The sequence below is a fragment of the Hibiscus syriacus genome, unplaced genomic scaffold, assembly GCF_006381635.1.
Source record: "Hibiscus syriacus cultivar Baekdansim isolate YM2019G1 unplaced genomic scaffold, ASM638163v2 tig00116997_pilon, whole genome shotgun sequence".
Lineage (NCBI taxonomy): Eukaryota > Viridiplantae > Streptophyta > Magnoliopsida > Malvales > Malvaceae > Hibiscus > Hibiscus syriacus.
The window spans coordinates 2,110,691-2,123,276 of NW_024063513.1; the positions used below are offsets into that span (position 1 = coordinate 2,110,691).

General features: G+C 33.6%; 1 protein-coding gene across 1 annotated transcript; it reads left to right on the top strand.

The window, feature by feature from the left end:
- Window positions 1-7,376: 7,376 nt before the first annotated feature.
- Window positions 7,377-10,985, top strand: LOC120194540 (transcription initiation factor IIA large subunit-like). Its single transcript, XM_039196816.1, has 11 exons — window positions 7,377-7,611; window positions 7,806-7,979; window positions 8,071-8,223; window positions 8,373-8,430; window positions 8,513-8,571; window positions 8,743-8,880; window positions 9,716-9,868; window positions 10,049-10,112; window positions 10,221-10,378; window positions 10,507-10,590; window positions 10,698-10,985. The coding sequence occupies exons 1-11, from the start codon at window positions 7,489-7,491 to the stop codon at window positions 10,719-10,721; spliced, it is 1,188 nt and encodes a 395-aa protein (XP_039052747.1). The 5' UTR covers window positions 7,377-7,488; the 3' UTR covers window positions 10,722-10,985.
- Window positions 10,986-12,586: the final 1,601 nt, after the last annotated feature.

A 12,586-nucleotide genomic window follows, 5' to 3' on the forward strand; every position in this document is an offset into this window, starting at 1 on the left:
GACTGCTTCCATGAACTTACTGCTACTCAGAACCTGCAAACAAAAAACACTTCTTATACCATATGTATGTAAGGTGAATAATTAAGACATTACTGGTTCTGTAAGTGGGGTTCTAATAAACCATGTAGCAACACAATTGGTCCTGATGTTGTCTTTTGCCCATTCACATGCCAGTTCCTTTGTCAATTAGTTCATTGTTCCTGTTTAAACAAATTTCTAATTACAGATACGGGGTATTAATTCAACTAGGATGTATTTTTAGTCAGTCTATTTAACCTTTGTTGATCCATACATAGATCCAACATTGATGGAGAACACACCAGAAACAGAAGAAACAAAAACAATGCTTCCAGATCCCGATGCTCTGAGAAGGGGATGAGCAAGCTAGCAGAAGTGGAACGCCGACTCGAAATTGGTACTCATCAGAGTTGACACTTCTTTAACTGTATATTTCTCAGCTGGTTTCCAAAATGTTCGTCCCAACATTGTTTATCTACAAAAATTCAGCTCATGAAAAAAAAACTTTGTATTTATATGCCCAAGTGCAAGGAATTTAGCTTACAAGGATGTTAAGTTTGCCTCAAACATGGAGGAAACATTGTTGATCAGAGTTTCCCTTTCAGCTGGAGAGGTTGTATCGCAGACCGAACCAAAAACTTGAAAACCCTTAATCTTCCATTGTTGCAAGCATTCATTGAGCTGATTTTGGTTGCGACAGCACGTGTAAACTGTTGCCCCCAGCGCTGCCAGTTCTTCCACAATAGCCAACCTATAACCACTGTTTACCAGTATTAATTGCAGACACATAAATATTTCAACTCATCAAACAGGAAAGGGTATAACACTCATCATATATATATATAGAGAGAGAGAGAGTTAGGAGATGGTTACCCAATTCCTTTAGTTCCACCAGTGACAAGAGCGGTTGTTCCTTTGAGAGACCATTGGCTTAAAGTTGAAGTTCAATCCTTTGCCATGAACTGTGAACTGTCTGTCTGCTTCTCCATCTCTGGAGCGTCGGCACCGTGATGAAAACTATGGAGGATGAGTACTATACTATTCAACGACCATTAGGTGGCTGGTTGTGTTGGGTGACAAAAAGTTGTACTATTGATATATACACTACAAAGCTGGATTACAAGTTGGTTTTGGTTTTATGTATGCAAGTTTCACCTTAAAATTTGCTAATATAAATAATTTATGCCCCAAGATTCGGCATATTTGTGGAAAACAAGCTCAAATTTGTACACGGTGATGATGTTTACAAATTAAATTAGGTAAACTACCCCGATTATCACTTAATTATTATCAGATTTTATTTTGACCATCGACATTTGATTTAATCAACCATATCACTTAACTTAATAAATGCTTCAATCAAGTCATCTTCCGTTAACATTTAACGGATTATGTGAAGTGTCAGTTAAAACATTTTAATATAATTATATAATTGGTCCCTATTACTTATATATTCTTTCATTTTAATCCTAATTTTAATAAATTAAAATAAATTTAACCCTCGAATCAGGAGGTGACACATGTTATGAAATGTCATCATTCGATTTAAAAGATTAAATTTATTTTAATTTAATATATTTATTTTCCTTCAATCATACGATGACACATGTCACCCTTTAGTTAAAAGAAAATAAATCAACACACAAGGGGCAGTGAGAAATTAATCAAACTAAGGACCCCTTGGATGAGGTAACAGGCACTAAACCATTGAACTAAGGTAATCACTTGGTATAATTTAGACAACAAATAATATATATCATGTATCATAGCATATAAACACTTAAATTCATAATATTTTATATTCTTAACTTTTGCAAATATATTTTATTTTTCTCTTTACTTATTATATATATTTTAATATAAAAATATACATTTTAATCTTATCTTCACTTATTTATTTTTTATTCTAATTTTAGCTTTAAAATTTTATTTTATTCTTATCTTAATTTAAAAAATAATTTTAAAAAATATTTTATTCTTAAGTTAAAATATACTGAACGACTAATCTAGATCAGGTTTTGCAAAGACCCATTATGGGGGCAAACCTCCCAGTCCATTATGCACTATACGCAAACGCCAAGATTTAAACTCCTGACCTTACTTAAGGAATCTAGTGTCTCATCCCACTAGACCAACTATTATTGATAAATAAAATATATTTTTAAAAGTCAAGAATATAAAATATTATGAATTTTAGTAGAGTTTTTATATGCTAAGATACAATATATATATATATATATTATTTGTTGTCTAAATCATACCAAATTATTGTCTTTGCTCAATGGTTTGATGCCTGCTAAATCACCCAAAGGGTCCTTGGTTTGATTTCCCCTTGTATTTTGATTTATTTTCTTTCAACATTTCACCCTCTGATTGAAGTAAAATAAATCTATTAAATTAAAATAAATTTAGTTCTCAATCGAATGACGACACATGTCATGACATATGTCATCAATAACACATGACATATCTTGATTCAAGGGTTAAATTTATTTTAATTTATTATAATTAGGACTAAATTGAAAGAATATATAAGTAACATGGACCAATTGTGTAATTATATTAAAATATTTTAACTGTCACATCACCTATTCCATTAGATGCTAAAGGCATGTGATTTGATTGAAACATTTAAACAGTTGGTGGTCAGATTGATTAAACGTCATTGGTCAAATGAAAAAGGACAATAGTGTAATTTACCCAATTAAATTTTTGACATGTCACTGTAAATGAATGATGATGCATGTAAATTATATGGCGTTAATAAATAAAATATAATAGTTTCAAAGATTATTAAATATAAATCTTATAAAAAAAAAAATACGGTGATGCTGTTGAACCAATATCCATAACTAAGTGGTATCGGATGGAATTTACTCTTTCTTTTATGTCTGAATTTATTGGTTCGTATTTCTGAGTTCATGAGCCAAGAATCGAACGAGTTTATAAATAATTGTGTCAATAGAATTATTTGAAGATATTATCGAATCATTTAGGGGATTTTATTTTAATTATAGTACAGAAATATTAGTATAAATAAGTTATAATGATCTAAGGATGGGATGAGTTATTTTGTTAAACCTTTAGTTATGTCTACTTTCAGCGTTCATTACATTGGTGCTTTTATCGAGAGTTAATGACGACGGAAACAGAGTTATTCGGAGATTGCAGGAATCTAGTTTGTAAATTGAATAGTTACTGATCTCACTTCAATCCATCTTCGTGGAGCAGAAACGAACAACTGAGGCGAATCCAAGGACCTTGCAGGATGTGGCCAACTAACTCAAAGTATTGACTGCCCAGACGAGTTGGATCAATAAATCACAGAGCAATGTTGAGGAAACGGAAGAAAAAAACGCTAAATCTAGGAAATACAAGGGTTAAAGATGTTCTATATATTCTTTTCTTTCTACTCCTAAGCCAGTGTATGTAGAGCTTCCATCTTTTACAGGGAAAGACCTAGAAGAATGGATTGCCACAGACTATGATTTCTTTGAATTCTGTGGGACAGAGGAACATCATCGGGTAACCATGACGTCTATTCGGATGAGAAGGGAAGTTAAGAAATAGTTTCGGTAGATGCAACAACGGCGATAATTGGACGGATGTAACAAATTAATTGATGTCGTTGGAAAGCGATTTGTTTCCTCAGAAATGGAGTTGCGGGGCAATATCTTCCCTCACCCCCGATCTTTCTCAATTGATTCTGATCGTGACAATTGAAGTAAAAATGAATACCACATGTTTGATGAATTTTCACCATTGCTCTTGACAACAAAATCGGAGATTAAACCATTCAAACTAGTGAAAGAGTTGAATTTTCAAGTGATACAACAAATATCGTAGATTCGCCTAAAACCATCGCGAGAACAGAGAAGCATGTTGAAATTCAGAATATTGAAGCACAAGAGAAATCGTCTAAGGTGATTGAGAATACATATATTATGAGCACAAAGAATCTCTTCAATGACAGTGAGTGCAAAAACTACAGCTTTGAATTTAATTTTCAAACCATAAAAAATTCAGAATTACTCTCCTTGACGTTGTGTGTGTTGCATGTTGCTGATAATGACTATAAATCACAGCTTTTGGGGTTGCATATAATGGGTTATCTATTAGGTGTTTCATGCTTACAACTCTTAATCTTAAGAGAAACCAAAGGAAATTATTTATTTGGACTTACACGTGTGAAGGTATTGGCTAATTTTGATGACCCTTACAAATTTAGACTTCAGCTGATGGGAGAGTGTATGACCCCAACTCATTAGAAGTTTTGAGACCAATGATATTAGCTTCGTTTTTTAAGTGGTTCCTTGTACGGATGTTGATCTTCCGGTGAAAAAGTGACTAATATGATATAATCCAGAGTTCAGCTTCATATATTTAAAGCAACATATGAAGCAATCACCCAAAGGATATCCCATGTGAAACCTTGAGGACAAGCTTCTGTTTAGGGGCGGGGTAATGTTATGAACCAAGAATCAAAGGAGGCTATGAAATCTTTATTTTAATTATATTAAATTAATATTAGTATGAATAAGTTAGAATGACCTGAGGATTGGATATGTTATTTTGTTAAACTTTTGGCCGTGATTACTTTCTTCTCTAAGTTCAGTGTTCATTGCTGAAATCTTTTTTATTTTCTTTGTTCCCCTTTCTCTATTTCTTTTACTGTTGTTATTGAAATTACAAGAAAGTTTATTACAGTTCATTATCATGCATCTTTTTATATCATAATAATATGTTACTAAAAATAAAAGGATCGGATTAGAAAATTCAGGTAATTAGTTGCTTAATTCAAGATTTATATATTCAAATAACATTATACAGATGACACATTAAAAAGTATTTAAGAATTTTATTCCATATACGAAAATATTATTAATGAACAATTGTTTTTATTATAATTTAACTTATGGTTAACTACATTATTGATCATTTATGTTTGTGTTTTGTCCACTTTTCCTTACTGATTTCAAAAAAACATAATATATGGTTACTTTCGTTTTTATTTAATTAAGATTTAGTCACCACAGATCAACTGCCGTTAGACCATTAACGATTTGTTGAACTGACATGGTAATTAAATAAAATACTTCATTTCCACGTGGATTGGGTTAACTACATGATTGATCACCGATGTTCGTATTTGATCCACTTTTCCTCACTGAGCAGATAAAAACATAATATATGGTTATTTTCGTTTTTATTTAATTAAGATGTGGTCACCACGAGTTAACTGTCGTTAGACCATTAACGATTTGCTAAGTTGACATAGTAATTAAATAAAATAGAAAATACATAATTTACATGTGGATTATACGTGGATTAAGTTAAAAAATTTTGATATAAATATGAAATAAAAAGGTGTCATTAACTATCGATGTTCTTCAAATCCCTAATCAAAGACCTCTTTCAAATACTTCTTCAAATCCCTAAAACAATTGATATCCCTAACATCCCTTAAAATCCTAAGATGAAGAAAAAAAAGACATGCCGATGAAGAAGAATATAATTGAATCAAGCAGTGACGATTTCAATTCGTTCTCTACAACTAGAGATATCATATAATAATTTAACCTAATTTTTTTCAAACATATAATAATATAACTTGACCTAACGATTTTATTAAAAAAGGGATGGGAATGGTTATATATATAGCTTGGGATGAAATTAGAATGTTCAAAAGTTTGGGAACCAATTTAGAATGAATGCTATAGTTTGAGGATGAAATTGTAATGTTTAAAAGCTTGATGACTAATTAGTAATTGAAACATTTAAAAGTTTAGGGACCAATTTAAAATGAGAATCATATGTTAAGGACGTGTCATGCAATTAGCTCTATTTCATATACCATAGTATTAATAAATCTAAATATAAATTATCATTTATATTAACCTATTTATGAACTTACTACTTGGGTGAGTAGGTTAATACCCGTTTAGGGTTCTAAGTTCGTTGTGGAAGCTTCGTAGAATTTTTTCCCCTCGTAGTTCAATCACAAAGACTTGGAGACGGCTGGGAAATAGCTCCTCTTCTTGGCTGGCTACAAGAGCTAAACAAATACCCATTTCCATGGCAGAATTTAAAAAGAAAAGAATTATTCATATCACCTTGATTGCACAAGAATGGATATAATTCAAAATGAGCACACAAGGAAAACAAAAATGTTTTGCAGAGGAGAAATTCTTCAAATATGAAAGGATCTCAGCAGGGTTGAGTAACTAACAGTTTTCTAGTAATTTTTTGGGTCGAAACCATTTACAGACATGCTACCATCAACACATATAATCTGACCAGTTATGTAAGATGATGCAGGCACTCAAAGGAATGCTACCAAGGATGAAACCTCTGTCGGGTCTCCAAGTCGTCGTAGAGGGGTTCGAGAATACACCTACTCTAAATATTCTTTTTAAGTTTGTTCCTCGATGACAGGTTGTTGAAGAATGATGTGATGCCATCAAGCACATTGGGCCTCTTATATTCTTGTTTGGATATGATCTGTAGTGACAAAAGATAACTATACTGAGCAATAAAACTCAAGTCTTTGTATGGTTCATATTTCATAAATGGCTATTATGTAAAATTTATATTATTTATGTAGCCAACAATAATTATAAACAGAGTAAACATTTTAGAAACACTCTTCTTCTTTAAAATAATACTAAAAAATTAAAAAAATCACATATCTATAAATTAAAATTTAAAATTTAAAGTATTGAATTATAAAATTTAAATAGAAATACACATATTAAGTAAAATTTTATGTATTGTATTAAATAATAACATTAGATTAATAGATCTCTTAAGTTAGATAAAATGTATGAATCCTAAAATTTATATATAGAACAAATTAAATTAAAATGATCGCTTTTATAATAAACTTTTATAAAATTCAATCTAAAATAATAAATCAATAAATCATATGTAATTAATTAAACGAAACAAATAATATTTATTATATATATTTAAAGACTTTATTTACACATACACTAATTGTTTAACCCATATTAATAATAAAAAAAGATTTTATTCGTTTATAATTTATAAGCTCCGGTATTAAAGCTTAGCGTAGTTTTAGAAAAAGCGCACGCGACAGAAAAATAAGGAGAAAAAAAACTGAACGAGCTCTCGAGTTACGCCACGTGGCCACACTCCTTATGAACGGATGTAAACCTATTTATATTGCACTCTTTTAATCTCATTTTCTCGTCCGCCCCTAAACTTTCTGTCCATTCCCTCTTTCTTTCTGTAAACTGTTAAGCTGCGATTCTCCGAAGTCCCAACCCTAGCTTCCCTTTCTTTGATTTCACTCCGTCGATCAAATTTTAAACCCCTCGCTTCTTACGACTCTCTGCTTTTTCTCCTAAAAGATTTTCCCAGGAAAAAAGGAATCCAAGAATTGATTTCTTTGTCAGAAAAGAAAAAAAGAAGAATCCGAGGAGCTTGGTAGAAGATTTGGCAAAAAAAATGACGTCGTCGACAACGAGCGCGGTTTACATCCACGTCATCGAAGACGTCATTAACAAGGTTCGCGATGAGTTTATCAACAACGGTGGACCGGGCGAAAGTGTCCTCAATGAACTCCAAGGAGTAAAAAGCCTTTTCCATTTCCTTCTTTCATTGATTTAATTTTAGGTTTATATCCGTTGTTTTAGAAATTAGTAGGTTTTGGGACAATTTATGTTTATAGATTTGATCTGATCGAATACACTAGGGTTTGTTAATAATCTTATCGGAAGGAAATTGATCTAGTTGACTTGATTGTGTTGGATATTGATTTTTAGCTTTGGGAGATGAAGATGATGCAAGCGGGAGCTATCGTTGGTCCAATAGAGAGGTCTTCAGGTCAGAAGCAACCTGCTCCCGGTGGCGCAATTACTCCAGTGCATGATCTCAATGTTCCTTATGAGGGGACTGAGGAGTACGAAACTCCTACAGCTGATATGCTTTTCCCTCCGGTAATGGGCTCATTTTGACAGCTCTTATGATGATTAATTGCGGTGATAATTTTTTTTTGGATCTTTTGATAAGAGGTTTTTAATTGTGTAGACTCCTTTGCAAACACCTTTGCCTACACCATTGCCGGGAAGTGCTGATGGCTCTATGTATAACATCCCTACTGGAGGTAGTGATTATCTTACACCTGTGAACGATAGCGGTAGTAATGCTGATGTAAAAGGTGGGAGGCCAAGCCCTTACATGGTATGAATCAATCTTTAACTGCCAGTTTCCTTTAGGAAACATTGTGCTATAGTTGTTGTAATTTTCTACTTGCCACTAAAGAAAAAAGTAGCTGTTTGGCTTGTTGTAGATTGATTGCCGATGTGTTCTTTTTGTTTGTCATTTCACAGCAATATCCTTCTCCTTGGGCAAATCAAAGGACCCCACTAAGTGTTGATGTTAATGTCGGTTAGTATTAAGTTAAGCGAGCTATCAGTTTGAACGCATATGGTTTGTTAACACTTAACAATTAAATTCTATTTTCTTGTAGCTTATGTGGAAGGGCGGGATGAGGTGGACAGAGGAACCTCAAATGAACCCCTGACGCAGGTAACTCCTGTTTTGAGTAACGCCGCAGGCCCACAACTGCATAATGACGTCTGGTTGTTATAGTAACTTCTGAATGTTATGGGAATATGCCCTTCAAAAATCCTTGTTCCCATTTTGAAATGAGCTGTTGCTACCTTTGGTGATTAATTTTAATATTGGAGAAAATACCAGGATTTCTTTATGATGCCTCCTGGAAAGCGAAAACGTGAGGGTTTTGCTACACAGTATAATAATGGTGGTGCTGGTGGTGGCTATATACCCCAACAAGATGGAGCTGGAGATGCTACATCTGAAGTTGCAAAGACAGTGGTTAGTTGTACTTTGTTATATCTGGTGAAGTAGTAATAATGAAACGAGAATTGTAAGATTAATCTGATTCATTTGTACTACTCTTTGTTCTTCTGTGCGGTGGCTTTATGTTCTTTTGGTCTAATAGTGATTCTTTGCTATTTGGTCTAATACCAATTTCATAACTAGTTGATGACAAAGATCAAGATCTTCCTGGAAGTTCTGTTTCTGGATTGTATTGGGATTATGCCAGTTTTCTGTTTAGATACATGTTTTCCATGATCACTTAGCAGTTAAGTGTTTTTCTGAATCAGTAAAGAAAATTCTTAAAATTTAAAGGATGTGTTCTTTAGTGTCTTTTGACCCCGAACACCGTCAAAGGTTAAATGTCTTGACAGTTGGTATGTGACAGGTCTCTGAAATAGTGTGTGATAAGATGAGGCGGCATTTCTCCACTTGTAACTATATCCTGGCCTTTTAGCCTAAAATTTTTATCCATTGTTGTTACATCTGCTTCAGACAGTCTATCACATTTCTATGTCCCCATCTTTTCCTTTTTGATTACTTTATCTTATTAAAATGGAAAAGCTAACTTAGTTCAAGCTCTGAGCTATTAGTTGAATATTTATAAGGAAACTTTATCATTCTAATTGAGGTCTTTATGATAAGATGAGTTTGGTTTCCTCTGCTTATTATGATCCCTCCACTTGTTTGCCTAAATTCTTTTATCCATTATTGTTAGATCTGCTCGAAACTTTGTTATTCCAGAAAGGTACTTTGATACCAAATCATTGTTAGAATATTTGAGTTTGATTCGTTGTGCACCTTCCGTAATCATGTAGTTCTAAATTTTCAGGAAAATCAGGCTTGTAATTTCTTGGGTAGACATGATTCAGCAACCAAAGCAAAAAGCAAGATCTTAGCACATGTAGCTACTTCATCATCAAAGATTCCGCAACTAGATGGACCAATTCCTGATCCATTTGATGATATGCTTTCTACTCCCAATGTAAGTATCATATGCTTTCTAAGTATTCTTACTTCTCCTAATCTTGCAATTCTGGAACTTAGTGTTACCTTTAGGCATATGGTTTGCAATGGACCTTTTCTCTTCCTTCCTTTTATATATCATTGGATAGTTCACCAACGTACAGCTGTTGCCATTTTATTTTCTTCTCTCATCTTGAAGATTTACAATTATCAAGGAGTTGTCAGTGAAGACTACAACGTAGCAAACACACCAGCTCCAAATGGTAATTTGAATGGATGAATTGCTTGTGCATGTTCCTCCCACCTCCACCCCTTCTCTTATTTAGACACCTTGTGCTTTGGTTGACCTGCTTTCCTTGTTTCCTTGCCAGACCTTCAGGCTGCCACTCCTGCCCCTGTTGCCCAAAATAATACAGTAGATGATGACGATGATGAACCATTGAATGAAGATGATGATGATGATGATTTGGATGATGTGGACCAGGAGGAGCTGAACACACAGCACCTAGTTTTGGCTCAATTTGACAAGGTGATATATTTCTGCAGCATACTTTGTTGCTTCCCAGCCTCAGTAATTTGTACTTGTACAAGTTTTGGCAGTCTTATTTCTATTTTACACTGACCATAAACAAAGATGTTATACATTTTTGTTATTAGGTGACTCGTACCAAGAGCCGATGGAAATGCACACTGAAGGATGGCATCATGCACATAAACAATAAGGACATCCTCTTTAACAAGGTGTGCTGCCTGCTTAGTGGATGATATGTGGCATATTCGATGCTTTCTGGCTTTTAGTCACCGTTCCTAAATTCAAGTTTTTTTGTTGCCAAATTCATCTTTTACAGGCAACGGGGGAATTTGACTTCTGATTTTGTTAGAGAAATGTCTTTCACCAGCAATTGGTTTTAAAGAGCAAGTCAAGGGGTGTTTCGTAAGTTTTCTTTAATTGATATCCAAGTGAGAGCTTTGATGGAAGGTCATGGGATTCCTTATTTTTAATGCCTTACCTGAGACTTTGGTTGAATGATTGTCGTATTGTACATAAACAAGGAAGAGCTTTTTGGCCTAAGAATGCTGGATGCTTCATGAAGTTATAATTTTTTTTTCTGCAATGGAATACCTAATTTCGATTATATTATAATTCCTTCCTACTTTGGCGGAGAAAAAAAAATAGATGTTGCTTGCAGTGACAAGTAGAGGTGCACAAAAAATCCGAATATCCGATTTTGGTAAAAAATATCCGAAACCGGATTTTGGAAAAACCGGTTTTTTTAAATCGGATCGGATATTTAAAAACCTGATAGTATAACCGGTTTGAGAAAAAATTGAACGACCGGTTTTTTTACCGGATTAAAAACCGGTTTTTTTCAAACCGGATAAAAAACCGGTTTTTATCTGAAAAAATCCAGTTTTTTTTAAAAACCGGTTTTTTGCAAACCGAAACCGGTTACACCGGTTACACCATCCGACCCTCCAAACCGGTTAGGATCCGAATCGGTTTTTTTAAAATCTGGTTTTTGGGTTGGGAGAAAAAACCGGATCGGTTTTTATCCGATCCGGATCGGATTGAAATTCGGCTTCTGTGCATCTCTAGTGACAAGGCATAGGATTATATATGCATTGATTGGAATTTCTCTAAATCTAAATGAATTTGACTAGCAATACATTGAAACAATTATGAACATTTTGTTTATTTGTATGTTTGGTTTGGTAAGCATTCACCAAGAGCTAAAACACAAGCACAGAATAAAACCAAACAATTATTGGTTTTTCCAGCAATAATCCCGCCGTCATGTTACTGCGGAGCAACTAACATAGGAAATGCAAAATCAACAACGAAATAAGAGGGATGGAGCACGATTCCGGTGGTAGTAAATATTTCTTACAAAGCAAAAGAAGAGGCAACAGCAAATCACCCAACTACTTATCACATAGTATTTGACTATGGAGAAAGATCCCCATCCGTCAAGAACAGAACAAAACTAAGGCTTAAATATCAACAAGGTGCCCAACGTATTTTTTTGTTCTAGTTTGGTACCTTTCATTGTGTAACTCAATTTGGGTCTGGTCGTGACGGATTGTTAATATCAACCGTTAAGTGAAACGTGTCACAACCTGATAATTTTTAAAATTTTATTTAAAAATTTTAAAAAATAAAATTACATATATATTTTTAAAAAGAAAACACAAATTTTGAAATAAACTCAAAACTCTGACCTTCATTTCAACACATAAACCCACGTCAGTTGTCACCTTTTGTCATCGACGAAGTTTCACCCGACCTCCCCTCCCTTCGGTGACCAAAACCCCCATAAAATCGTGACTGATCGACGGTCGATCGATGACAAATCAACGTTTTATACCCTGCGAACCCTAGGATGAAAATTGTGATCCCACGTGATTCCGACGATCGATCGACAGGTAAAATTTTCATCTATTTATATTCAATACAAACTTAATTATCATTCATCATTATTTACAAGTATGATTTACACCATCAATAAGTGAATAATAATAATAATAACGGACTGAATCTCAATCTTTCATTACCATTGAAAATGATGAACAAAAAAAATAATAGATTGAATCTAACCCAGATATGAACATAAACCAGAGTTATTGTTTGGTTGATGCAAAGCTTATCCCATATTAATTCATGATTAAAAACGCATTTCTAGGTCAAGCAAAAGAGTAGTTAAAAGGTGACTAAACATAATCAACAATATCTAGAACA